The 24,959-nt window shown below is 36.8% G+C and overlaps 9 protein-coding genes and 1 long non-coding RNA gene across 18 annotated transcripts; 5 read left to right on the forward strand and 5 right to left on the reverse strand.

The window, feature by feature from the left end:
• Nucleotides 1-324: 324 nt before the first annotated feature.
• Nucleotides 325-1,891, forward strand: LOC104718112 (uncharacterized). Of its 2 annotated transcripts, none has more exons than XR_015588471.1 (7): nucleotides 325-418; nucleotides 499-587; nucleotides 670-768; nucleotides 861-1,003; nucleotides 1,241-1,309; nucleotides 1,396-1,486; nucleotides 1,695-1,891. It is a non-coding gene; the product is annotated as an uncharacterized LOC104718112 (long non-coding RNA). The 2 variants fall into 2 exon arrangements; XR_015588472.1 differs by having other exon boundaries at nucleotides 962-1,003.
• Nucleotides 1,892-2,848: 957 nt separating this feature from the next.
• Nucleotides 2,849-5,942, forward strand: LOC104761224 (homeobox-leucine zipper protein HDG7). The gene is made up of 8 exons (XM_019239842.2): nucleotides 2,849-3,078; nucleotides 3,166-3,283; nucleotides 3,377-3,871; nucleotides 3,968-4,069; nucleotides 4,148-4,360; nucleotides 4,778-4,940; nucleotides 5,024-5,379; nucleotides 5,484-5,942. Exons 1-8 carry the CDS (start codon nucleotides 2,849-2,851, stop codon nucleotides 5,862-5,864), a joined length of 2,058 nt encoding a protein of 685 aa, XP_019095387.2. The 3' UTR covers nucleotides 5,865-5,942.
• A 37-nt stretch (nucleotides 5,943-5,979) lies between these two features.
• LOC104761223 (uncharacterized) lies at nucleotides 5,980-7,535 on the reverse strand. The gene has a single exon (XM_010484261.3). The coding sequence runs from the start codon at nucleotides 7,432-7,434 to the stop codon at nucleotides 6,082-6,084; it is 1,353 nt and encodes a 450-aa protein (XP_010482563.2). The 5' UTR covers nucleotides 7,435-7,535; the 3' UTR covers nucleotides 5,980-6,081.
• A 1,636-nt stretch (nucleotides 7,536-9,171) lies between these two features.
• On the reverse strand, nucleotides 9,172-9,889 carry LOC104761225 (uncharacterized). The gene has a single exon (XM_010484264.2). The coding sequence runs from the start codon at nucleotides 9,887-9,889 to the stop codon at nucleotides 9,266-9,268; it is 624 nt and encodes a 207-aa protein (XP_010482566.1). The 3' UTR covers nucleotides 9,172-9,265.
• Nucleotides 9,890-10,061: 172 nt separating this feature from the next.
• LOC104761227 (protein phosphatase inhibitor 2) lies at nucleotides 10,062-12,209 on the reverse strand. Its single transcript, XM_010484265.2, has 4 exons — nucleotides 12,090-12,209; nucleotides 11,192-11,304; nucleotides 10,616-10,804; nucleotides 10,062-10,517 (listed from the first exon to the last, which is right to left on the reverse strand). Exons 1-4 carry the CDS (start codon nucleotides 12,104-12,106, stop codon nucleotides 10,267-10,269), a joined length of 570 nt encoding a protein of 189 aa, XP_010482567.2. The 5' UTR covers nucleotides 12,107-12,209; the 3' UTR covers nucleotides 10,062-10,266.
• A 48-nt stretch (nucleotides 12,210-12,257) lies between these two features.
• Nucleotides 12,258-14,636, forward strand: LOC104761228 (uncharacterized). 2 transcript variants are annotated; one of them, XM_010484266.3, is made up of 7 exons: nucleotides 12,258-12,451; nucleotides 12,926-13,069; nucleotides 13,162-13,302; nucleotides 13,715-13,823; nucleotides 13,899-13,960; nucleotides 14,049-14,152; nucleotides 14,251-14,636. In XM_010484266.3, exons 2-7 carry the CDS (start codon nucleotides 12,977-12,979, stop codon nucleotides 14,357-14,359), a joined length of 618 nt encoding a protein of 205 aa, XP_010482568.2. In that variant the 5' UTR covers nucleotides 12,258-12,451; nucleotides 12,926-12,976; the 3' UTR covers nucleotides 14,360-14,636. The 2 variants fall into 2 exon arrangements, with proteins under 2 accessions (XP_010482568.2, XP_010482569.2); XM_010484267.3 differs by having other exon boundaries at nucleotides 12,376-12,496.
• Nucleotides 14,604-15,294, reverse strand: LOC104761229 (uncharacterized). Its single transcript, XM_010484269.2, has 3 exons — nucleotides 15,117-15,294; nucleotides 14,827-15,016; nucleotides 14,604-14,732 (listed from the first exon to the last, which is right to left on the reverse strand). The coding sequence occupies exons 1-3, from the start codon at nucleotides 15,267-15,269 to the stop codon at nucleotides 14,722-14,724; spliced, it is 354 nt and encodes a 117-aa protein (XP_010482571.1). The 5' UTR covers nucleotides 15,270-15,294; the 3' UTR covers nucleotides 14,604-14,721.
• A 196-nt stretch (nucleotides 15,295-15,490) lies between these two features.
• Nucleotides 15,491-20,045, reverse strand: LOC104725733 (methyl-CpG-binding domain-containing protein 13-like). Of its 7 annotated transcripts, none has more exons than XM_087498158.1 (6): nucleotides 18,938-20,045; nucleotides 18,081-18,179; nucleotides 17,792-17,938; nucleotides 17,554-17,680; nucleotides 17,261-17,461; nucleotides 15,491-17,159 (listed from the first exon to the last, which is right to left on the reverse strand). In XM_087498158.1, exons 1-6 carry the CDS (start codon nucleotides 19,007-19,009, stop codon nucleotides 15,718-15,720), a joined length of 2,088 nt encoding a protein of 695 aa, XP_087354284.1. In that variant the 5' UTR covers nucleotides 19,010-20,045; the 3' UTR covers nucleotides 15,491-15,717. The 7 variants fall into 7 exon arrangements, with proteins under 7 accessions (XP_087354284.1, XP_087354285.1, XP_087354287.1 ...); XM_087498159.1 differs by having other exon boundaries at nucleotides 17,554-17,668; nucleotides 18,938-19,463; XM_087498161.1 differs by having other exon boundaries at nucleotides 17,554-17,668; nucleotides 18,081-18,187; nucleotides 18,938-19,443.
• Nucleotides 19,638-21,960, forward strand: LOC104761231 (membrane steroid-binding protein 1). Its single transcript, XM_010484273.3, has 2 exons — nucleotides 19,638-20,516; nucleotides 21,448-21,960. The coding sequence occupies exons 1-2, from the start codon at nucleotides 20,194-20,196 to the stop codon at nucleotides 21,785-21,787; spliced, it is 663 nt and encodes a 220-aa protein (XP_010482575.1). The 5' UTR covers nucleotides 19,638-20,193; the 3' UTR covers nucleotides 21,788-21,960.
• A 1,300-nt stretch (nucleotides 21,961-23,260) lies between these two features.
• Nucleotides 23,261-24,723, forward strand: LOC104761232 (WD repeat-containing protein RUP1). Its single transcript, XM_010484274.3, has one exon. It carries the CDS (start codon nucleotides 23,397-23,399, stop codon nucleotides 24,543-24,545), a length of 1,149 nt encoding a protein of 382 aa, XP_010482576.2. The 5' UTR covers nucleotides 23,261-23,396; the 3' UTR covers nucleotides 24,546-24,723.
• The last annotated feature ends 236 nt before the right edge of the window (nucleotides 24,724-24,959 follow it).

Below are 24,959 nucleotides of genomic sequence, written 5' to 3' on the forward strand. Positions count from 1 at the left end.
ATATTTCAAGCTACCTAACAACAAATTCCTCCATTTTTTCAAATTTCTTTCAACTATTTAAGCTCCAGGTTCTTATTTATATGATTTTTCTTGTTTCTTCTTCTCTGTGATTTGTTCCTTTTTGTGTTTAGATGAACGATTAGATCTCGAGTCTGATTTAGTCTCTTTGCGATGGATATGGTTCGGATTCGGTTTCAAAGTTTTAGTATTTTGATTGCTTGTAAATCAATAGGTGGGTTAAGCTTTTGATTGTTCAACATTTCTCTTTATTATATGTTTTTCTGGAGAGGTCGATATATTGAATTGTATCATGACATCGAATTAAATTCATAAGCTTGTTATTTTTTTCTTGTTTTAGTGCACAACGCTTGCATGATTTGGGTGATAAGTCGATTCAGCAATAGTTTTGTGTACAGAGGTATTGTAGATTGTTTCTCGAGGACATACAGAGAATGTGGATTATATAACTATGGTTTTTGTTTACTTGTTCTTATTTAGGTCAATGGAGATGGAAAGTATGAGCGGATAAGTGGAACAAGCCTTTGGTGGAGGCACAGTTTTAGGTCCTCAAAAGCTTTTAAGAAAACGTAAGAGATGAATTTTCCGTTAACTCTATTCATGTTTGTAGTTTCCTCCTTGCCTGAGTAACTATTAATCTCTTAATTTCAGTTTTGATGAATTGCTTTGAGTTAAGTCAACATGGAAATAAGACAGAGTTTTTGACATGCTTGTGGTGGGGATATCTACGGTGGAAAAAATTCTTTAAAGGTAATTGATTAATTTTGGTTTGCTAAAGTTATAGATTTGATTCATATATGTAAATTTCAAACCTTCTATTTTCATTATCTTTTTTTTGGTAGATTGGTCTCTCCTCTACAAGTATCACTTCGAGCTTTGGGAAAGCAATTTTCTGAATCATTTGTTTGGATTGCTAAGTGTAATGAGTTGTTTCATTCGTTAGGATCAAGATGGAGCACAGTTCAGAGGATACCTCAAGGAGAAGGTCTTACCTCCTGTTGAGCAAATACTACCTTTTCCATTCTCACAATTGGTTTGATGCAGTTTTTGATAACAACAATCAGGGAGATAAAAATTCTAAAGCTGCATCATGAGAATGTTATTCAGCTGAAAGACATTTGGTTCCTTTTTAGCTTGTTTCAAAACTTTGATGTTTTTACATGTTTTTTTTCTCCGTTATGGATCTATCTGCATTTTCTTACTGTGTATTGACAACAATCAGATATATCTAGACTTGAAGCCAAAGCACAACTCCAGCATAAGGATAGGGAAATTGCAGCTCAAATTTTAGGTAAGATGTTTTTTGCTTAGGCTTTTGATTGACATTAGATTGTTTTCTCTTCCTACGAGAAGCCAAACGAAGCCTTATGGTCTTAGCAAAGCAACGATGCGCACAGCTGGAAGAAGAAAATAAGGTTTGAGGGAGAACCGTAGTGGTGGGAACAGCCAAATGGATGATGATGATTTGGTATTAATTCCTTATACTCTTTATTGTTCCTTAAAGGTTAACAATTTTCATGTTTATTTCTGATATTGAATTGTGTCTCGTATATTTTCGCTCATGTATAGGTAAGACTTACAATTTATGGTTTATTTATCTCTATGTGATTGCTATGTGCTTATAGGGTTAATGGCATATTGTGGCTTCTCACGATTCTTTTGTTTCATATGAGCAGATACATATGGAGAGGATAACTAACATGTCTTTTTCATATATTCAAAGTGAACTAGTAGCTGTTCATTGGACTGTTTCAAGAAACGCTGAGTGAGCAGCTAAAAGAGAGTCTTTGCTACAAGTAAGAAAGGCTTGGATGGGTTACATGTACATGTCAAATAGTGTTTTTTTTATTTTTAATGTTAGTTTTATTTTGTTTAAGACTTGGTGACACTTTGTTATGTAAGACTTATTTTGGTTAATGTAATTTATGTTATGTATGTTGATTATTTTATGAAATGTAAAAATATAAATATATTTAAACAAATTTTGAAAAAAAAATTATAATAATAAATAAAACAGCATGAATTTTGTGATCCAATAAAATATATTATAGCATTTGATTAGTGCTATGATATAATTACGGTAAAAACTCCTAACATAGCGTGTAAAATGACTTATAACATTATTTTTAAAAATTTGAAAAGCGGGATAACATAGCATTTCTGTACTGCTATGGTATAATACTATATCATAGCATACGAATTCTGCGCTATCATATGTGAGGTACCTACAATAACAGTGACCTAATATAGCGTTTGTAAAAGAGCTATGAATTACATATTATAGCGTTTCTCTCGTGCTAACAATGTACATATTTGTTGTAGTGGTTTCTTCTTGGTCTCAGTAAAATTAGGGTTTCGTTTTTGTTTTGTTTTCACCTTTCTAAGATATTCTTTGGAGAATTGGGATTAAAAGGTCAAAGGTATAAAATGAGGTTTTGGGACCCTTTAAACTAAAAATTGTCAGGAGAGAGAGACAAAAAAAAAACAGAGTTTTGAATAAAAAGGGGACAAGTCATATGATATATATATTAACAAAAGGAGCTAGACACTTTTCTCTTTCATTTTGCTGATCTCACTCTCACGATATACTAATTGAGACTCTTGTTTAGTCGTCAGAAGATTTTCAGTGTATTGATTGAAAGGTATGAAACTTGATGAACAAGCAAAGTTAAACACTGAGAAGAGTAGAAACAGTGACAATACATATACTCAAATATGTTTGGCTGTTGCATTATAGTAGAAGTTCACTATTGGCTTTATCTGTTTTGTTCTTTATCACTCTATAACTTAAGATTATTGTTCTGTTCTTTTTTGGTTGCAGAAACGGATAATGAACGGTGATCTTGATGTTGATATGTCTAGAGGAGATCATTTTAATCCAAGTTTTTATCTTGGAAGGCTTAAAGATGATGAGTTTGAGAGTAGATCGTTGAGTGATGATGATAGCTTTGATGCAATGTCTGGTGATGAGAATAAACAAGAACAGCGTCCTAAGAGAAAGAAGAAGAAGAGGACAAGGTACCATAGGCACACTTCTTACCAGATTCAAGAACTCGAATCGTAAGTAATTTCTCTTTTCAAAAGCATCTAACTTTTTTTTTGCATTTTCATCAAAAGTTTTTGAAATATTTGTTGTTTCGAGTGTAGCTTCTTCAAAGTGTGTCCTCATCCTAATGAAAAGCAAAGGTTGGAACTTGGGAAAAAACTTACTTTGGAGGGTAAGCAAATCAAGTTTTGGTTTCAGAACAGAAGAACTCAAATGAAGGTACTTTACTTTTAGTACTAAAAATGAAAAGTTGTAATTTTGATGGTAAAGTTATGTTTTTTATGTGTATGTTGTTGTTTATATATTGACCAGACACAACTAGAGAGACATGAGAATGTGATTCTAAGACAAGAGAATGAAAAACTGCGTCTTGAAAACAGTTTCCTTAAAGAGTCAATGAGAGGTTCTCTATGTATTGATTGTGGTGGAGCAGTTATACCTGGTGAGGTTTCATTTGAGCAGCACCAACTTAGGATTGAGAATACTAAGCTTAAGGACGAGCTGGATAGGATTTGTGCTTTAGCAAACAGATTCATTGGTGGGTCTATTTCACTTGAGCAGCCTTTAAATGGTGGGATTGGTTCAGAGCATTTGCCTATAGGGAATGGCTTCAGTGGTGGAACTTCTCTGATGTTTATGGATCTTGCCATGGAGGCTATGAATGAGTTGTTGAAGTTAGCTGAATTGGAAAATCCTTTATGGAGATCAAAGAGTGAAAAAGAATCAATAGTCAGACCTGCGTGTACAAGAGAAACTGGTTTAGTTCTCATCAATAGTGTGGCTCTTGTCGATGCTCTTATGGACACGGTATGAGAAACTTGTATACTCTCTAATAACCAGTATTTTTATTTATGCACACACTCACTGATAAACATCTCATCTTTGCTTTTGGGGTTGTGACAGAACAAATGGGCGGAGATGTTTGAGTGTTTTGTCGCGGTTGCATCAACCGTAGAAGTGATATCCAACGGTAGTGATGGATCAAGAAACGGCTCACTTCAATTGGTATGTTTCTCAAGAACCATAAATATTATATATTTTGGCTACATTGCTAATTCAATGATCCTTTTTTGTTTTGGACAGATGCAAGCAGAGTTTCAAGTGATGTCTCCATTAGTTCCAATCAGACAGAAGAAGTTTCTTAGATACTGCAAGCAACATGGAGATGGTTTATGGGCGGTCGTTGATGTTTCTTATGATATAAACAGAGAAAATGAGAACTTGAAGTCTTATGGTGGCTCTAAGAGGTTTCCTTCAGGCTGCATCATACAAAACATAGGCAATGGTTGCTCCAAGGTAGTTTTCAATTCTCAATTTGATGTCATGGATCTGCGTGAGATTTTCATGAATTTTTCATCGTTAAGAAGTTTGGTTAGTCTTCTAAACTAATAACTAAATGAGTCGACAAATTAGCCTGAGAACCTGAAGCCTTTCTGTATATCTTATCATTAAACTTTAAAAGATTCCTTTAAGAAATATTTAACTCATCAAAGGCTTCATTTTTCAAGGCAAATCTTGCTTCTTGTCTGGGCTAAATCTAGGCTATATATATCATTTAAAACAAAAATATCTTGTTTAGTTTACTTTTATCGATGAAATCTTTTGGTATGTTGTTCATCTACTATGTAACATTTTTTAGTAAAATGGGTTATTGCTACCGGTCACAAACTCAATGTCCCACATTTGGTTTAACACATATAGACTTTTTAACAGGTGACATGGATAGAACATTCAGAGTATGGAGAGAGTCACATCCACTCGCTTTACCAACCGTTGCTTGGTTCTTCGGTTGGGTTGGGCGCAACCAAATGGCTCGCGACTCTACAGAGACAATGCGAAAGCTTCACGAACCTTTTGTCTTCTCAAGATCATACAGGTTTTCTCTCTTTTTATTTCTTTTTCTTTCTGCATTTGTTTAGATTTGAAAGAGAGAAGTCATTCAAGAGTGTTTTCTGATAGGTTTGTCACTTACTGGAACTAAGAGTATACTAAAGCTCGCACAGCGTATGAAGGTCAACTTTTACTCGGGCATAACTGCTTCGTCCGTTCACAAATGGGAGAAGCTTAATGCTGAGAACGTGGGACAGGACACGAGAATACTGACTAGGAAGAGTCTTGAGCCGTCAGGTATTGTCCTGAGCGCCGCAACGTCTCTGTGGTTACCGGTGACTCAGCAGAGACTCTTTGAGTTTCTGTGTGATGGTAAATGCAGAAACCAGTGGGATATTTTGTCTAATGGTGCTTCAATGGAAACCACGCTTCTCGTCCCAAAAGGGCAACACGAAGGAAGCTGCGTCTCTCTTCTGCGTGCTGCTGTGAGTTTATAATCTCTTCTGAATCTCTGTTCTTGGTTACAATCGATCCATTAATTCCTAATATATCTCTGTTCTTGGTTACTCATCATTAGACCAATATGCAGGGGAAGGATCAAAACGAGAGTAGTATGCTCATCTTGCAAGAGACATGGAATGACGCTTCTGGTGCAATGGTGGTTTACGCGCCTGTTGATATTCCATCTATGAACGTTGTAATGAGCGGTGGAGATTCAGTTTATGTAGCACTTCTTCCATCGGGGTTCTCGATATTCCCTGACGGATCATCATCATTGTCTGATCAGATCGATACCAATGGCGGTTTGGTGAATCAAGAAAGCAAAGGATGTCTCCTGACTGTAGGATTTCAGATCTTAGTGAATAGCCTACCGACTGCAAAACTCAACGTGGAGTCTGTTGAAACTGTTAACAACCTCATCGCATGCACCATTCACAAGATCAGAGCCGCTCTTCGTATACCTGCTTAGCTAACTTTCTAATCTTGTTTCTCTGTCTGAAACATTTTGTCAAAGTGTAGGAGAGACAACAGGATAATTTACATTTTGTGAGAGTGTAGCAAGTAGAGTAGAACAAAGAAACGAATGGACCAAAGTTTTATATTATGCAAAACTGATTTGTTGTTGTTGTTTCTGCCATTTTTCCCTAATACATAAAAAAAACGTTGAGAAAAAAGCTACAGACTTCTCAAGAAACATACAAGACACCTCGACGATAAAAGACAAGACTTGCCGAAGTAAAACACGACCAAACAAACAGTACCCACCAAGACATCAGCAAACCGACTTGTTTAACGAAATCACCGCAAGGCAAAGAACCACATACCAGTTGAGACACAGCAAAAGAGCTCAGGTCAATCTGAGACAAGCCGAGGAAAAGAATCACAAGAACCGATGGCGCCAAAAACTGCAGAGCAACAAGGCATAAGTAATGGTTATGAAGAAACATCTTCGCCCGGCTAAAATCCAAATCAGGAGTTTTGCTTCCATGTAATCTCTGATACCAAGAGAGAACCGCTTCGTTCAAAAACATCTGAAGGTTAGGACGAACAGCCATAGCTTGAAGCAAACCCGACAGTAACAAACACAACACCCGAAACTCAACAAAATCATCACTCGACAAGCCTACATTACCAACCAACCCAGTCTGACTACTTCCAGTTCTCTTCACTAAAATCTCAGCCAAGGGATGAATCCAAAGCAAAGAAGTGAACACAGATACGATATAATTCGCGTACAGAACCATCCTCCCGAACCATCCACAAGAAACAATCGACAAATTACTCCTAATCTGATCAGTTCCAACCCAAAACGACCTTGCACTTCTCCCAGCAGGCATATAAAGAAACCCACAGATACAAGCCATCGAAAACGAGATCACAATACAGGAGAAGGCATCAACAGAACCCAATTGAAAATCAAATCCTTTAGGGAACACACCAGCACTGATGATAATCCCAAACACAAACCCTAAAACCCCAAAAATCAAACTAAGCTTCTTCTCAGATTTCTTCGAAGCAGATCTCTCAATCGAGATCTTCCCCAAAGCAACCAACACCTTACACAAAGCTACAAACCCAAGAACAAGCGGAAAAATCAAACCGTTCCCTAACACTCCATGAGTCTCCTCCTCTACACCGAAGTAACGGTTAAGAAGAAAGCACGAAACAGTTAAAAAGGATAAAACGAAAAGCGAATTGTACTCTGTGAAATACATTCGAGATCTGAGGTGATCTTCATCGAGCTTAATTCGAAAGATCTGGGCATTGCTTTCGTCGAATTCGGATTTATCTTTGGATCTGTTTCTTCTCCTGACTTCGACATTGGACTTCGGATCTTCGTTGTTAGATGGTCTTCGAATCGCGGGTCGGAGTCCGTTTCCGGCGTTGTTGTTTTGGTTGAGATTTTCAGGTTGGATGTAGGTACAGAGACCGTGGAGGAAGATGATTGAGATTTTGATGAATGAGAGGATTAGGGATAAGAAGACAGATAGTATGATTTGAAGTGTGAGATTCCTGTAAGTTCCAAGAATCTCAAGCATTGTTCTTCGACTCTTCTTCTCTCTCTCTCTCTCTCTCTCTCTCTCTCTCTCTCTCTCTCTCTCTTGTGGTGGAAGAACAAAGTCAGATTTTGGTTTCGAGATTCAATAATTTTTTTTTAAAACAGTTAAATATTTAAAATAGGGAAAAAAAAAATAAACGGTGTAGAATAGGAGTATCGAACTTGGATTTGGGGCAATCAACACACTGCAGGAAACCAAATGTGCTACTCAAACTTCTTGGGTCCGCCATTGCCGCGTACATATTTTTGCTCACCACTTAATGAAGTAAAATTGTAGATTCAACAGTGAGATTTAACAAATTAAGAAATTATAATATAAAATTATGTGTAGTAAAAAACATAAATTTTTTTTTTTTAAATACAAAAATCATGTTTAGTTTTGGTTTACATTATGTATTATCGAATGAGGTTAAATTTCAAATAGGTAAAACTATGTACAACGCTTTAATTCAAGTGATATTATTCTATTTTTACTAAATAACTTCTGAATTTCTCAAAATCAAGCAACTTCTTTTAAGTGGTATAATATATCTTGTTCATTGTCATGATTGCAAAATAGATAACATAGATTTTCTTATCAATCATTTGATTCAATCCAGGAATATAGATGTTCTTATGGATAACTTGGATTGTATATTGGGGGATGAAGTATTCTCTTGGTGTGAGAAAATTCCGGCTCTTATTTGTGCGGTCATAAATCAATGGTTTGATAGCTTTAATTGCTAGGCAATTCAGCTTGTTCGACAGATGACAAGTTTTTTACTTTGATGAGATGGAACTAAGATTTAATAAATTAGGAGTGCTAGATTTATACAATGTTACTATTTTTGGCACATATCTATATCAAATTACACAAAAAAATAAAAAATTGGGATTATAATATAAACTAATAGCTATATTCTCTAGCCCCAACCGATGTTGAGATAATTATGATTTAATGCTAGAACACTTTGAAAATGAAAGTGAAAAGTAAAGTTGATTTAATGGAATCGAGAATTGATTATTTGGAAACAAGTGTGAAACAATTAAAAAGTATTTCTTAGTACTTGCATGAAAGTCAAAAGTATGGACTGTGTTTTTATATTTTGCTGTTTTTTTTTAATAGAATTTTTTGTTTATAAATTGAACAGAATGTTGCTAAAGCTTCACCTTTTGTATAATAGTCAAAAACTAGTGATGTGAAAATATTGAATTTATTTTATACTGCATAATAGTTAACTAGAGATGCTTTAAAGTGCATTATAAAAGTTGATCAATGTTTTATGCTTTTAAACCATTAATTTGATCATCCACAAACTACTAAAACCGGATGAAAGCATTAAAATATAAAGTGGATTGCATACAGAGATGGTACACGAAAGTAAAGATAGACGCCAAATTTTATAAATTAATCATTTGACAAAATGTTTGAGTCACACGTCCCATGGCGTAAAACAAGTGTAAAATTTGATTTATGTTTCGAACATATTCTATTTTCATTTCAAGAAAGTAAACAATAGGGGGGTGTATTCATAGTAAGAATTTCGATTAAATATAATTTTGCATTTCAGTTAAAAATTAAAACAATGGATTCCATCAATATTTTATCATAGGCAATGAACTTGTTAATAGATTGATTGTTTTTTAAATTCATAAATCCAAAAGGTCATATATGCTGCTTTCGTGGAAATGACAAATAACAATCAAAATACTTAGCCAAGAAATAACCATCACACAATAGAGGATAAAATATTTTAGATCATTAAAAATTTAGGTAAAATCAAGATCCTAAACATACCAAAACAACACAGCGTGCTAATAAAATTCATACGTCACTCAAGATTAGTGTGACGAGCACGTACCGACTCAGGAGTCTCACCCAAAACATCAACTAACTTGTAAACGACCATCTCAAACAACACAAACAACGCTCCTTCATATACACTCCCCATCGGCAACAAACGTTTCTCACCTAACTCCCCCGCATCACCACCACCGTTGTCACTCGCCATAGTCTGAGCAGGTACGTAACACACATCCGTGGCATGTTTCACACAAGAACCTGTCACCGGCTGAGCAGTGAGGAGTAGAACCTTAGCACCGTTCGATTTAGCTATAGAACAAATGGCATCGACGGTTGAAAATCCTCCAGGACCAGCTGACGCGATGAGGAGATCGGATGATGAGATTGGTGGTGTGGTCATGTCAAAGACTAAGTGAACGGAGAGACCGAGGTGAGAAAGACGCATCGCGAAGGCTTTTAGCATGAGACCTTCTCGTCCTACTCCGTAGAGGAAGACACGAGAGTTGCGGTTGCGGGAGGTTGCGGCGAGCTCTGTTACGAGGAGGTCGAGTGGTGGTGGATATGGAGAGGTTGGAGTGGTGAAGACGGAGGAGATCTGATTGCAGATCTGAGAAGCTAGATCCGCCATTTCTTGAGCTTTCTTGTTCGCCATTGATGTGTTTAATAATAATCTTCAATCGTGCAATTTGGACCACGTTTACAAATATTTATACCGTTCGGTTTGGATAATTGTTAACCGGTTTGGTTCGGTTTTGTATGCCTACCAAAGAACACAATACAGAGATACAAAGAAGATCAAACAAAACACAACGTAAGAACATAAGTGATTGTAATTTGTAAGCAATTGCATTAAAAATGGTATAAAGACAATAACATAATTTCAGAATTTTGATGGGTTTTTTTCTTCTTTCTTTCTTTTTTCAGAAGGATTCAAGTAGATAAAACTCAGATTAGTAGAGATAGAGAGCTCTGTAAAGCCTGAACCAGAGTAATACAAATTTGATTCAACAGAGAGAGGTTTTTATATTATTAACTCGGGGGTGAAGATGACTTCTCTGATACAGTTGTTGTGCCTGCATCTATCTCTTTGTTGCCGCTTTTAGTGTGTCGTGAGGTTGTTGTTGCCGACTCTGATTTACTGCCTTTTGCACCATCATGATCTTCTTCTTCTTCTGCTTCGTAGAAGGACCCTGAGGATCTCAGTTCCTTCACCTTCCGAAACTCGTCGTAGTGTGCTTTCCGGTGTGCGTTGAAACGTGCATTTTTCCCATTTTCCGGAACTGTGAGTTGCACCCAAAAAAATAGATACATATGGAGATGGTTTAATAAAAGCACCTACAACATGACAGTATATTTTGTTTGGTTTTTGAGGGAGGACCTTCTTCATCTTGATCCATTGGATCTGCTTCTTCTTCGTCAGACGAGCTCCAGCCACCACCACCAGAACCCTGGCTAGAGTTTCTACTGGACGAAGCTGCTGCATCCTTCAGACTGTTCCTCAGTTCTTCCGCACGTTGCATATCATCAACACATTCATCAAAGGATCTTCCTCTAGGAGACAGAGAACCTGGTACAATCAATCAGGAAACACCAATTAGAAAGTGTATATATGCATTACTTGACACAGATTAGAAGAAAAAAACAGAACTAATTCAAGTTAATCAATAGCAGGTACAAGGTTTCCCCATATAAGAGTAGTAACTAGCAACTGTTCAAATTCCTAGATTGAGCCATTACCAAGGATCTAATTCGTTCAGAACTATACAAACCTTGAAAGCAAATCATTTTCACTTACACTTACCTTATGTTTTAGATACATTTTATTTATATACATATGATGACAAGTATGTATATGAAAAAATTGTCATAAGCTTATACACAAGATTGCTCAAATGTGTATCACAAGTTCTGTGCATACAGAAACACAAACCAAATAAAAGAGAAATAGACAAACCATCATCATCAATCATCGGGTGGTAGGGTGTCTTTGGTTCAGTAATCTTCTGCCTCACAGGTTTGTTAGATTCAATTTCCACTATATTAGCTTCATCCCATTGTACACGACCCCTGCCATAAACAAAAAACATCCTGAATGTTGCAAGAGAAAGACTAATCCCACAAGAAACTATACTACATTATACAAAGGTCATCTCTCTTTCCAATACCTGAGCCCTAAACTAAAGAAAATAAAGTTCCCAGAATCTTACAGTTCACAGTTCTGCTGGAACATGAAAAATCCATGAACATTAACACAATAAGACCTCCCTTTTCCATTTATTTTTCAATGGGGGGTAGTAGAGAAAAATCTGTTTTCACACTTCCTTCATAAAAAGACCACCATAGAAGGCTTAGAACTTCATATCTATGAATGTTTCATCCCTCACACAAAATTAACATAGCCAGTGGCTTTAAATTGATCTTACTATAAACACATGAAAGGCACACTTCTGATGCAGTAAGCTATGGACACAAACGAAGGCAAATTCTTAAAAAGAAAAAAAAAAGAACCATACTTAAGGCTAATCCAGCTAAATCGATACTAACTTTTTTCAAAGAAATGTACACAATGGTATAAAGTGACCACTCAAAAACACAAACCTTAAAGACAATGAAGCAGTAATCAGGATCATTGAGCTCAAGCAAACAACTCCTAACTTATCAAAATTCGCTGAGTAATGGTTTCAATCAAAAAGGGTTCAACTCAAAAGAACCAATTGATATCAAAAGCTAATCACTTTCCTCAATCCTTCACCCAGATTAAGAAAACCCTAGCCTACGTTTGGTTCTACAGAGACCAAAATTAAAATCAAAGGTAGATCTTTTGTGACCATCGAAACAAGAAATTACGTTACCTCTTTGGTTCGGCCATCTTCAAAATCTCCGGCAACTTTTTTTTTCTGTCTCGATCGCAAGTTTTTAAGACCTGTTTGTGTGTTCTTTGATTAGATGATACGGCAGTTCAACGAAGAGATGTAACCAAAGCCGTCCGTTTATTTGACTTTGACTAATGTTTCATCCAGATTTTGCCACGTGGGATACTTCAAACCCGTTGGATTTGATCAAGCGCGTGAAGAATGAGGTAAGGGTAGTTTTGGAATTTACCTTTCGAAGTTTCTTTGAGGTGAGGACGATCGAATCGAAGACGGAGGAGGAGTGCAAAAAAAAAACAAGTTTCGATCTTTCTTTAGTTCTTCTCTCGAGATCTTCAGGAACTGTAAGGGTTTTTTTCGAATCTTCGTTTCTTCTTTCTCAATCGAAGGTTAAAAGAATCTTTTTTTTGGTGATTTTATCATACTTAAGGAGCTTGTATTGATCTAGCTCTTGATCTTTCTGATGTGCAATGGCGAATGAGGTCTTAGGTCTTAATGATACACTAATTTTTTTTTATTTGATCCATTAGCTATCCCAAGATCTACCCTTTTAGTTGCTACGGTGTTGGAAATTGAAACCTTTTGTGATTCAAAGTGGTTTTGGTAGTTTGATGTCTCTTAGGTAGATTTGATTATTGCATTGTGGGGTTTTTTATTTTTTATTTTTGTTATTGTGAGTGAATGTGTGTCAGATCATGGAGTCTTGTGATATCTAATTTACTTCTTGATGATTCTTCTGTTATGCTTTAGTGAAATTATGATAAGGAAGCAAAGTTATCTTGATACTGATGATAAGCTTCACCCTTGTTTTGGTTCAGCCAAGGGAGAATCAAATTATTTAAATAAGTTTGAAGTAGGAGGAGGAAGTCATGTTTTCTCTTATGGCTGGGCTATGGAGTTACATGTTCAGCAAGACTGAGTTCCATGTGCTCATTCTTGGTATCGAGAAAGCTGGGAAGACGGTAATTTTTTTTCCTCTTTTTAATCTCTTTTCCATGTGTTACTTTAGCCTGGATTTACCTCTGATATACTTGCCTATGCTGCATTGTCTTAGACGTTTTTGGAGAAATTGAAGACTATATACTCAATCTCTGAAGGTCTTCCTCATGATCGAATTGTACCTACTGTTGGACTAAATATTGGTCGTATTGAAGTCTCCAATGCTAAAATTGTGTTTTGGGACCTGGGTGGTCAGGTGAGTTGGAAATGCCTTAAATCATGTAATTGATCTCTCGTCTTTGTGCCTATTTATGTGTTCATATCATAGTTATTCATGTTCCGTTGGGCTATACTAGTCACCTATACCACTCTAGAGCATTTTTGTTGAGATGATATGAGAGATTTATGTTACATAGACAATCCTTTTGAACTCTTCCCCTCCTCAAGTTAAGAGTCTTCGTTTTGGAAGCATGTTTGAGCCTTTCTTGCAATAGAGATTCTTTCTAATCCTATTGGAAACTATCGATTGTTCTGAAATAAACCCTGATAGTGAAAAAGGATCAATCTTCCTAATCCTATTGAAAACTATAGTTTGTTTTGATTTCCCAATTGTGAAAAAGGATCAGTCTTTTTAACCAAATATCTGAGCCTTTTCCTCATTATGGCAGCCTGGTTTACGGTCAATTTGGGAGAAGTATTATGAAGAAGCACATGCATTGATATATTTGATCGATGCCGCTTGCCCAACACGCTTTGAAGATTCAAAATCTGCTCTAGGTAAGTCTGTGTACACAAGTTGACATCAAACATAGCATTATGAAGCCAAATATAATCTTAAATTGTCTTCACCAGAAAAAGCCCTGCGGCATGAGGATTTGCAAGGAGCCCCTCTCTTGATATTGGCAAACAAGCAAGTAGGAAGTTGCATTGCCTCATTTGTTAGCTTAACTTCTCTTTTGATATGTTGTTGCTGATAGTATTGAATCTGTAATTGATGAGCAGGATCTTCCAAGTGCTGTGTCAGCTGAGGAACTGGACCGATATCTGGATCTAAAGAAATTGGACGAAAGGGTTTACATGTTTGAAGCAGTTTCTGGATATGATGGGTAAGTAAAAATCTATCTTTAGCTACACACATGAATCTTATAGCCCAATAGAAACACTTGAAAGCAGGAAAAATTTAAACGTATGTTTTGATGAGCAGGCGAGGAATCAAAGAAAGTATAGAATGGCTGGTTGGAGTGATGGAGAGAAGCAAAAGAACCGAAACATTAAGAGCCCGTGCAGGGTACGCTCCCGTGCCAAATGCATAGACACACGAAAAAGGACTCGCAAACTCAACTCTCCAACCAACTGGTTTCCTTTGGAAAATATATGTAGATAAGAAACAGACCAGAATCTTTGCATTGTTTTGGGTTAGCATCAAATTCACATGATGAGTATTGAGTAGGACTAGTAAACTCTTTATCTACGGCCTTTTACTAATATTATGAAGTCAATTGAGATTTTGAGATCATGATTGCATTTTAGTTACTCCCTTTGTACTACAAACACAAATAATGTAATCAAGTTTCTTGATTTGCAAACTCATTGAAAAGAACGAACAGAGAGACTACATAGTTATAGTTTTTAAGACAGGAAACAAGCAGAAACAATGAAAAGCAATAGAGAGGTTTCAGTTTGTTCCTGAAACAAAGAAGAAGAAGTGACTTAGTATTCAGAACTATCAGACCAAATTTTAAGGCTAAAAGTTTCAGAAAGCAAATCAAGAGGTTGTTACCGGAAATGAGAGGCTTAGGTCTGGTCTTAAACAAGATCTTTGTTCGTATAATCCCAACAACTTCAAGTTCCGTTGTTTTCCCTGAAACTTCATCATCCAACTGAAGCTTCTTCAAAACCAGTAATGGCTTCTTTAGAGTCACTTTAGAGCCTATGAGTTCATGGTAACCCACCGTGAACGTGTACGTTTCCTGAACCGATTGAACAACAAACATATATAAAGATCATCAATCTCTGGTTATTACAGTTCCGATTAGAGAATTGAATTAGGAAACACACAAAAAACGAAACCTGCGACGATTCGGTATGACAGAGCCGACCGATTTCCAGATTCTGAATAGAACCTTCGAACGAAGCTTGAGTCTCAACGACTCCTTGGAGTTCAACGATCGCCCACTCGCTACACTCTTCTTCTCCGCATCTACACTTTACTCGAATCTCCATCTCCTTCTTCTTTCGTCTCCGGTACATTTACTTTATATGTGTATATTTATGTATGTATAGGTTTATTTTGGCGGAAAGCTAGAATTTTTCGCGGGTTTTTTTTTCGTTTGAGATGACGTCACCATCATCTTCTCAAATCTGATCATAGTTAATGAACTGAAAGCTTCAAAATTGAGTTTTAAAAAGGTAACTTTTAAGAAGAGACAATTAAACAACCATTGTTACAGAGGAGAAACAATATCCATTGAGGTGGTTAAGAGTTTTTTTTCCAGGTTCTGTCGATACACAAAACTAATACAGGTTATGTATTTACAGAACATGGCTAAAAAGGTAAAAAGACCAAGGCATTGCACATGGATCTTATACTATCACCCATGGCGTTATCAAAACGCCCCCTACCATACGGAATACACCCCCTAAAACACTAAGCTTTTATTTCTTCTTGTTGTTAGACCTTAGATAAAGATTGTGCACACAAGTCTCCTTTATCCACAGACTTGTTCTTCATGTTACATTGTTGAACCAAATGATCACAGTTGCTTGACCTACCTTCCCGTTCTTGCATTGTGGTAATCTTCATTCCCTCAGACTTTGATTTCACTTGTGGTTCATCTAACCCTATAGGGATGGCGCCTGTCAGAGTTTTTATAGCAAAGTCGATACACGGGTCTTTCCAGATATCCGGAACTGGGGGTTCACTTGGTTTTTCAGAGCATATGTTAACATTACCAGTAGTCTCTGGGATAAAGGAGACTCCTTTCTGCTCGGTGTGATTGTTGGTGGGATCAGAAGAGATTGCTGGGGTGTTAGGAAGATGCAGCGACTCTCCTCCGGTCAGAGTTTTGATAGCAAAGGCGATGCAAGGATCTTTCCAAAGATCTGCAAGAGTCGAGTTATATGCTGAAGAGAAGCTGTTGGTATTCTTCTCCATCACTTTTGAGCATGCGCCTCTTACTACAGATGAGTTAGATAACTCGTTGCCTAATTTATTTCTCCTTTGAATGGTATCACAAGGACGTGGATGCGTTCCTTTATTTGGTAATCCCAAATCCGAGATCTCAGTTGCTTTGACACTGGTAGTAAGTTTATCCTTTGGACTAGAACCTCCCAGCCTTATGCCTGCTCCTGTCTTCTCCCACTTTGTTGCAGAAGTTTCGCAAGACAACGGTGACACAGGCGACATTTCTTCCTTTTGCATGTAACCGTCAAGATGAAAAACTGGATTCAGTTCATATATAATCGGTGGTGTTTTCACTGTCTTCTTGTCTACAGAAGGCTTTCTGCCTACTGATTTACGGATCTTTTTAACTCCCACTGCCATTTCTGCACTCACACGATTATTGCTTGTCGCAGCAGCAGCATATGGTTTCTGAGAACGATGTTCAATATAGCTTTTAGCTGCTTCCTTGTTGAGGGGTATCTCCGTCTCTTTCAATCCACTGGTAGCAACAGGATTCACAGGATGCTTGCACTTTCCGGCTTTGCCATCATCAGGAGGTAGTATTCGTTGAGCTTTGGTTCCTATCTTATTACATTCAGGCGTCTGTTCATCATCAGTGCACTTTCCGGCTGTGCCATCATCAGGAGGTATTATTCGTTGAGCTTTGGTTCCTGTCTTATTACATTCAGGCGTCTGCTGTTCATCAGGAGGTACTATTCGTTGAACTTTGGTTCTTGTCTTCAGTTCAGGCGTTGGTTCAAGCTCAATACCAGCTAATCGTTTTGATGTTCGCCGGGCTACACTATTACTTAGCTCCTTCGTCTTCACTTTAGCTTTACTCCTTGTAATCCGTTTTTCAGTAGAACCTTTTTCATCTTCTTCCTTCATAGCAGATTCCTTCTTTGGTTCTTGTGACCTTGCACTGCTCCTCATTCTGGATTTTACAGACTCTACAAATACAGACACCATAGATAACATTGGCGTAGTCAGACTTTTTGTTATCTCAGCCACTACTACTCGGGTGGAAATTTTAAGTCAGGAATCTACACACCTTTTGCTGATTTTGCATTTGATGAAGACAGGTTCTTTCTTTTTAAATCCACGACTTCCTCATTCTTACTAGCTTTAGCTTGGCTCCTAGTAACCCGTTTCACTATGGGTTGCGTTTCGATAGGATCTTTCGCCTCTTCCTTCTCCCCCAAATCCTCAAGAACTTGTGAGGCTACGATGCTCAAGTCAGAATTCATATTACCTGAAATTATAATCGAATATTGACATTTAAGTTACTCACTGCATAAGTATGATGATTATACCCTAGCAAGTGGCGAAAGAATTTGTACTTACACTTCCTGGAATGTTCATCAGAAGTAGATAAGTTTCTCGGTTTACTTTCTCTGACATGAGTATCTATCTTTTTCTCCTTTTCCAATAAATCATCAGCAGATCTCTTTTCCACATACTGCAGACAAAGCTAATATCAGACAGTAAAAAGTCAAGAGTTAAATGATCAGAAGACCAACTACTCAGCTATAGATAGAGCTTTCCATTTAACTAACAATCACGAAAGGTAAAAGGATCTCACGACGGTCTTTCCATTTCCGGAATCATCATCTTCGGTATAGCTTTCCTTCACCTTACGTGCATAATGTCCAATATCGCCAGTCTCAACATACCGTGATGCATCTTTGAAGGATTGAAAGATGTATCCACTTTTAGGGTCAATAAAGAACTGCAACAATAAAATCATGCATTTCCAAGAATCACATAAGAGAATTGAGCATGTACAATGTAGATGAAATTTGTCAAAAGACACAAAATGTTCTTCAGTGATCAAAGGTGAGAAAAGCTGAACAATGGTAGCCGGTACAAACCGGATCTCTTCTGATTTTACGGCTTGATCTGTTTGTTATTTCAAGCTTCTTGATCCATCCTTCAGGTAAACCTTTAGCTGCAGATTTCTCAACTATAACCTGTATCACTTAAACAAAAAAGAGTTTTTCTTTTTTAAGTGATGTAGAAGTGTCAAATCTAAGGGATGACAAAATACAAAATAACATTGTTTCCAAACATATAAACAACACAAAACTCTCTATGTGCTTATAAACTTTCTTAAACAATCTGATACACGACCTCTCTCAGTATGAATGTTAATATTCCCATTGCATAAGCCGAGTGGTAAAAAAGGTTTTACGGTTGATAGTCTTCCCACGAAGGTGGTGTGCTAATAGCCATTTCCAGCCAATAACCAAAGAACAGGACAGATCAACAATCAAACAGGTTATTTTACAAAACGAAACTCATTTTCACGAAATCAATTACTCTTAACTATCTCAGCAGAGTAAGCAGATACGTCTTTTTCACAAGAGGCCAACTAGAAAATAACATCTCCAATTAATTCAAAAGTTAAAAAAAATGTAGCTTTCATAACAAAGCTTTGTTCAAACCACATCTCAAGACTATGAAGTTTATCCATTTTCAGACACTAGAAACAAAAAAACTAGTTCATTAAACATCTTCTCTATTGATCTAGTCCCTATCTATTTTCCTAAAAGCTATGCATTGCATGCAAGACAAAATCACTAAAACGGGCAAAAAAGATTTCACCTTTTGTCCATTAATTATTACAAAATCATACATATCATTCAGTAACAAGAACCAAACATGCATAAGACAAACAATGACACACAATAAATCAAATCACGAATTGGGTTAAAAACTCAATAATCACCTTATCCTTTCTCCCATTCTTCCTTACTCTAATCTCCACTCTCCGCTCAGCTGAGATCCCTTCACCCTCCATTGCTTCCTCCAGTCACAGTATAAACCACACTTTCCTCTAACACTCGAATCCCTGATTCGTAACCCAGAATGGTTTTCTCAACTGAAAACACCAAAACCCATCAAAGAATTCACCAGAAAGCAAACACCAAGGAGTCCTCGGAGTTATAAAGAAGGAACCTTTCTGATTTGGGTATCTCTCCACTAAGGTAATAAGAAAAGATAGGTTTTTTTTTTAATTGGGAAGAAGAAGAAGAAAAGGGTTTACATAACACGTGTAGTAGTGAAAGGAGGTTTCAATTTCAATGGTGATTCCCCGATTTGAGAGGCTAATGAGAAAACTCAGTCCAACACACCACAACAACTCAGCACGCGAGTCTTCTGCCCCAACGCCTCTCTTCTCTCTTCTCTATCTGTTTGCTCTCAGTTGCTCCCATATTATTATTCTCATGTTATGTAACTTTTTTCTTCTCATTACCTTTCTTTTTCTTTTTTTCAGAATCTATTATCTAAACTTTACACTGTAGATCATAACTTTGCTTGGTTTGGTAAATGAAATCTAAATATGGTGATGTTTTTTTGTTCTGAAAATAAATTAAGACTATGTTGTGTGTCATTAGGAACTAAATAATTATAAATGTTAGTCTTTTTTTTTTATAACAATTTGCTGGTATAGTTTATTTATTTCTTTTTTAATTTGCTGGTAGAAGTCATGTTATTAAATTTTCTATTTTTCTATAATGTTTAATAGATTTTCAATTATGATTTTATTCTATTTTAAGATTTTAAAGTATTCTATTGAAATTTGGATTTTTAAAAAGTATGTTTTTATTGTACACCTACAAATCCAACTATTGCTTCATATATTATAAATTTTAACTTAAAACAAAGCATTATTCTTGTAATTAATATGGTAAAGATAAAGATTTTTCCCTAAGTATAGAAAAATATTTTTTTTTGGTGATTTTATTTGGTGGTTTTAAGTTTTAACTAAATCTTACCTGTATTTTGATTATAAACCCAAGAAAGAAAATTAAAAAAAAAAAAAAAAAAAAAAAAATCAAGGTAGGACTTAGGGGAGGAAGTAACAAAAAGAGTCAAAGACTCCAACCACTCTTCTATTTAGCACAAAAAAAAAAATTATCTTTTTCACAACAAAGACAAACCATTTGAACACAGTGAGTGATCTGTCTTCTTCTCTCAGCCATGGCACTACACCTATGGCAAACTCTCAAAGAAGCAATCCATGCTTACACAGGTCTCTCTCCTGTTGTCTTCTTCACCGCCCTTGCTCTCGCCTTCGCCATTTACCAAGTTGTCTCAGGCTGGTTCGCCTCACCTTTCGTTGATGTTCGCCGAAATCAGAGAGCTAGATCGTTGGCTCAGGAGGAGGAGGAGCCACCGATTCCTCAGCCTGTTCAAGTTGGTGAGATCACTGAGGATGAGCTTAAACAGTACGATGGCTCTGATCCTCAAAAGCCCCTTCTTATGGCTATCAAACATCAGATCTATGATGTGACACAGAGCAGGTGAGTTTTTTTTTTTTAATCTGAGTTAGGTTTGGTTTAGGGGTTCGTCTAATCTAGTTTAATCATATAATAACTTTGACTTTTCATACTTTTTGATTATCTATGAAGCTGTGAGAAATCGTAAAGTTGTTCACTTTGAGAATCACTAAAGCTGTGCTTTTTAGGGTGATTGATGTTTTTTATGTTTGCCATATTGTAAAGATCCAACCTTTTGCATTTATCTATGGAGCTGTGATATTGTAAAGTTGTTCACTTTGAGAATCAATTTCACAAAAGTAGTCTAATTTGAGAATCAATTTAATCGAGCTTTTTGGTGGCATATTTTAAGAATGTATCATGTTGCTACTTCATACAAGAGAATGATTCGAAGGAAGTTGTTAGTGTGATCTTGTTGTTGATGTCTTCTAATTTTGTGACAACTCTTAGCTCATATTAGAATATAGTCAATTGATCATCTTCGTATGATCACGCTAGACTGGTTTTAGTGTACAAAATGTTGTGTTTTCTAGCTTTGGCTTCCTTGTTTGAGACTATAACTACTTAGACATTTGCATACTTTTCACATATGAAGCTATGATTACCGTAAAAGGTGTTCACTTTGAGGATAAATTGCACAAAATTAGTGTAATTTGTGTTAATTTTCCTAAGCTGTGCTTTTCTGGGAATTCGAGCTTTTTGGCTTGCATATTATAAAAAATGATCATTTGCTACTCTCATACAAGAGAAATATTCAAAGGAAGTTGTAATATGTTCTTGGTATTAATCTCTGCTAGTGGTTTAGATCTTTTGTGAATACTCTTAGATCATATTTGAGTATAATCAGTTGATCATCTTCCTTATGATTACTCTAGAGTCTAGACTGGTTTTAGTGTATTTGAGTGTTGTGTTTGTAGTGAAAGGTTGAATATTTATTGCTTTATTGGTTCTGTAGGATGTTCTACGGACCAGGAGGACCATATGCTTTGTTTGCAGGGAGAGATGCTAGCCGAGCTCTTGCAAAGATGTCATTCGAGGAGAAAGACTTGACTTGGGATATCTCTGGTCTTGGTCCTTTTGAGCTAGAAGCTCTTCAAGATTGGGAGTACAAGTTCATGAGCAAGTATGCCAAGGTTGGTACTGTGAAAGTGACCGGTTCAGAACCTGAAATCGCCTCTGTGTCTGAACCCGTAGAAACCGGTGATCGTGATGCTCATGAGACCACAACGCCTGAGAAGACTGTTGTGGAGAAGAGTGACGAGGCTCCTGCTGAGAGTGATTTGAAGAAAGAATAGAGTCCATTTCTGATGTATGCTCTCACTTGTCATAGAGACCAGTTTTATCAAAAGGATTGTAGAATCTCTAATGTTAAAGTGTCAATGTAATCTTTGATGATTAATGATTAGACAAAAAACATTATAAAGTTATAAACTGTTCAAAGATTACTAAGTGTTTGAGTTTATGCTTATTTTATGACTCTGCTTGATGTATCTGGACAAAAAAACCATTAATCCTGAACCTAATCTTCCCCGTTTTTTTGTAAATTCTCTTCTATTTTGGTTAAGTTAACATCTTTTTCAGAACTTTTGGATACAAAACAAATTATAACAAAATATTCATACACAATTATGCTCTTCTTTACCTAGGCATTTCTTGTTAGATGGTGATCGCTTGTAGTTTTGATCAGGATCGAGTTAGTCTCTGGTAGCATAGCAATCATGCTTTGATCGGCACCATTCTTTGGTTCTAATCCACAAGAACATTATCTCTTATGATTGCCTTGCAGGTTCTAATCTTTCTTTCGAGGTTTCAACTTTTTGACTCCATAAATCTCATGGCTGATCCTAGATATGAGAAGCTATATGCCAAACAAACAAAAAAAAAATGAAACACTTGGTGGTTCAGGAAAAAAAACAAATGCACTTTTAAGTTTGAAGATTAGAGCGGTTCTCAGCGATTCATATGGGTTAAGTAAGACCTACTTGATGTGGGCTTAAAGAGACCTTTTTCCAAGCTGTCAAGATAATTGATGAATATATTTATTAAAACAGTCACAACTCTCTCAAGTCGTGAGAGATATAATTGAAATCGTCAAAGATCAGAAAAAAGCCAAACATGCACCAAGATATTAATGCACATGTAGTTGTTATTATAGCAAATAGCATTCCCAAACGTAATGGACCGTCGATCGACGTGTACTTTTTGCGTTCACTTTATTTTGTCTTCAAGAATAATTTAAAACTAAGAAATAAAGAGGCTCAATGTAACCCACGTAGCTAGGGAGTTTGAGATCTACGCTACGACGACCAAACTAGTCGTTAGAAAATATTTCACAATTTTGAGGTTGTGAAGCTAATCTCGTGTTTCCATTCGTTCCTCCTTCAATGCGATTTATGTATATCTCTGCACCTAAAAATTAAAGTAAATGTTACCTTACATTCTTTCTTTCTATATATACATAATAATATATAAAAAAATTGCAAGTTGATAGTCTACCCAAAATCCTTAGTAGTTTAGTACCCTCATCGCCTTGTTTCTAACTTAAGGACTAAAGTTACACTCTAAATCATACACTAATTATCATAAATTAAGATTTTGGATTATTTGACGAAAAAAATGCAGCTAAGTTTCATATATCCACATGTAATTTTCCTAAATTACTATTCTAGTTGGAACCATTCGGAGAACAAACAAGTAAATCCATGAATGCATTTTCATGTAATATCACACAAAAGGAAAGTTCCATGTATCATGGATTTAGCATTTTATTTTTTTACTATAGGTTAAATAAAAATATATACCCCACTTTATAGCTTATATATACATCAAAAACACATGAAATGTAATGTAAAAATAGTTTTCGTGTGGACCTAACTAACTAAAACTAGTCGTCGTAACTCATTCATGGAGGCTTTGTTCTGCTCTGAGATACCAAACAACAACATCAGATCCTCCATTAACGATCTCTCTTACTCTTCTTCTTCTTCTTCATATACATGGCCAACAATCATGACCTCCTCTTCCACAGTCATGAACACAGAGAACATTCCTAGATGCGACTGGGATCTTTCTCTCTCCGCCGTTGTTTCCTCCGCATCCACCGGATCAGACGCTATAGGAGCAATCGAGTTCGACCCGAGCGGAGAGACCATAGCTACGGGAGGTATCGCGAGAAAGATCAGAACGTACCATTTGAGTTCTTTGTTAGGGTCACGTGACGATCACGTTACGGCTTCAGAGAGCTGTATATGCACGCCAGCGAAGCTAAGCAGTCTTAGATGGAGACCCGATTTATCTGGTCGGGCTATCGGGTCTGGAGACTACGACGGGGTTGTCACGGAGTACGACGTTGAGAAACAAGTTCCTGTTTTCGAGAGAGACGAGCATGGAGGTAGAAGGATTTGGAGCGTGGACTACACGCTACACAATGGCTCTCTTATAGGCGCGTCGGGCTCCGACGACGGAACGGTTCAAATGTGGGATCCACGTAACGGACGGACGTTGGAAGAAACGGTTAGGCCCGGAGGCGGCGCGGCGGTCTGTTCGGTAGAGTTTGATCCGTTCGGTGGATCTTCGTTAGCCGTCGGATGCGCTGACCGGAATGCTTACGTGTACGACATCAGAAGACTCGTTGATCCTTTGATCGTATTAGACGGTCATACCAAAACGGTGACGTATGCTCGGTTCATGGATCCTCATACGATCGTCACTGGTTCGACCGACGGTAGCTTGAAACAATGGGATATAGATAACGGACGGCGCGTGGTTCGAACGTACCGAGGGCATGTTAATAGCCGGAACTTTGTCGGGTTGTCGGTTTGGAGACATGGTGGTTTGGTCGTGTCCGGGTCGGAGAATAACCAAGTGTTTGTGTATGATAAGAGGTGGGAGGAACCGGTTTGGGTGTGTGAGTTGGGTCAAACAGATCGGTTTGGGTCTGACCGACGGTTCGTGAGCAGTGTGCGTTTGAGACAAGTGGATGAAGATTGGTGCACACTTGTTGCCGGAGGATCCGATGGGGTTTTAGAGATTTTCTCGGGCAAACGGAGCTAAGTCAGTATTTATATATTCTGCTCATGATTATTACAAAGTTGAACTATAAACTGTCTATAATTATTCATTTGAATATGATTTAATTTCAATGTTACCACTTTTTTTTTTTGTAACTGATATTCAGAACTTTTCCAATCATTGCAATTCTAAAACACATCTATATATACATTTTCAGAAACATTTATGAAAAAATTTCTGAAGTTCTAACTTATTTACAACACTGTCATTGTATTAATTATTAATTAATAGGTTTAAGAAACTAATATTAATCGGTTTAGGAATAATAGATTCGGATCAAGAATAGAGTGACGCGGATCCTACTTTCCTTATTTTTAGTATCCGATTACCAAGCTTTAAATTACGATATTTAATTATTTATCATTCGAATCAATCTTTATTACTAATTTCGCTCCT

Source organism: Camelina sativa, chromosome 18 (genome assembly GCF_030686135.1).
Source record: "Camelina sativa cultivar CO46 ecotype springtype chromosome 18, ASM3068613v1".
Classification (NCBI taxonomy): Eukaryota; Viridiplantae; Streptophyta; class Magnoliopsida; order Brassicales; family Brassicaceae; genus Camelina; species Camelina sativa.

Coding starts and splice junctions, on each gene's coding strand:
- LOC104761224 (XM_019239842.2), top strand. CDS start 2,849: ATGAACGGTGATCTTGATGTTGATATGTCTAGAGGAGATCATTTTAAT. Junction 4,941..5,023: donor GTCTTCTCAAGATCATACAG/GTTTTCTCTCTT, acceptor GTTTTCTGATAG/GTTTGTCACTTACTGGAACT. Junction 5,380..5,483: donor TCTCTCTTCTGCGTGCTGCT/GTGAGTTTATAA, acceptor ACCAATATGCAG/GGGAAGGATCAAAACGAGAG.
- LOC104761223 (XM_010484261.3), bottom strand. CDS start 7,434: ATGCTTGAGATTCTTGGAACTTACAGGAATCTCACACTTCAAATCATA.
- LOC104761225 (XM_010484264.2), bottom strand. CDS start 9,889: ATGGCGAACAAGAAAGCTCAAGAAATGGCGGATCTAGCTTCTCAGATC.
- LOC104761227 (XM_010484265.2), bottom strand. Junction 10,805..11,191: donor CCCGATGATTGATGATGATG/GTTTGTCTATTT, acceptor TGATTGTACCAG/GTTCTCTGTCTCCTAGAGGA. Junction 10,518..10,615: donor AATGGATCAAGATGAAGAAG/GTCCTCCCTCAA, acceptor TGCAACTCACAG/TTCCGGAAAATGGGAAAAAT.
- LOC104761228 (XM_010484266.3), top strand. CDS start 12,977: ATGTTTTCTCTTATGGCTGGGCTATGGAGTTACATGTTCAGCAAGACT. Junction 13,961..14,048: donor TGATATTGGCAAACAAGCAA/GTAGGAAGTTGC, acceptor ATTGATGAGCAG/GATCTTCCAAGTGCTGTGTC. Junction 14,153..14,250: donor GCAGTTTCTGGATATGATGG/GTAAGTAAAAAT, acceptor TTTGATGAGCAG/GCGAGGAATCAAAGAAAGTA.
- LOC104761229 (XM_010484269.2), bottom strand. CDS start 15,269: ATGGAGATTCGAGTAAAGTGTAGATGCGGAGAAGAAGAGTGTAGCGAG. Junction 15,017..15,116: donor GTCATACCGAATCGTCGCAG/GTTTCGTTTTTT, acceptor CAATCGGTTCAG/GAAACGTACACGTTCACGGT.
- LOC104725733 (XM_087498158.1), bottom strand. CDS start 19,009: ATGGAGGGTGAAGGGATCTCAGCTGAGCGGAGAGTGGAGATTAGAGTA. Junction 18,180..18,937: donor AGAATGGGAGAAAGGATAAG/GTGATTATTGAG, acceptor TAAGTGATACAG/GTTATAGTTGAGAAATCTGC. Junction 17,462..17,553: donor TGATGAACATTCCAGGAAGT/GTAAGTACAAAT, acceptor TTATAATTTCAG/GTAATATGAATTCTGACTTG.
- LOC104761231 (XM_010484273.3), top strand. CDS start 20,194: ATGGCACTACACCTATGGCAAACTCTCAAAGAAGCAATCCATGCTTAC. Junction 20,517..21,447: donor TATGATGTGACACAGAGCAG/GTGAGTTTTTTT, acceptor TTGGTTCTGTAG/GATGTTCTACGGACCAGGAG.
- LOC104761232 (XM_010484274.3), top strand. CDS start 23,397: ATGGAGGCTTTGTTCTGCTCTGAGATACCAAACAACAACATCAGATCC.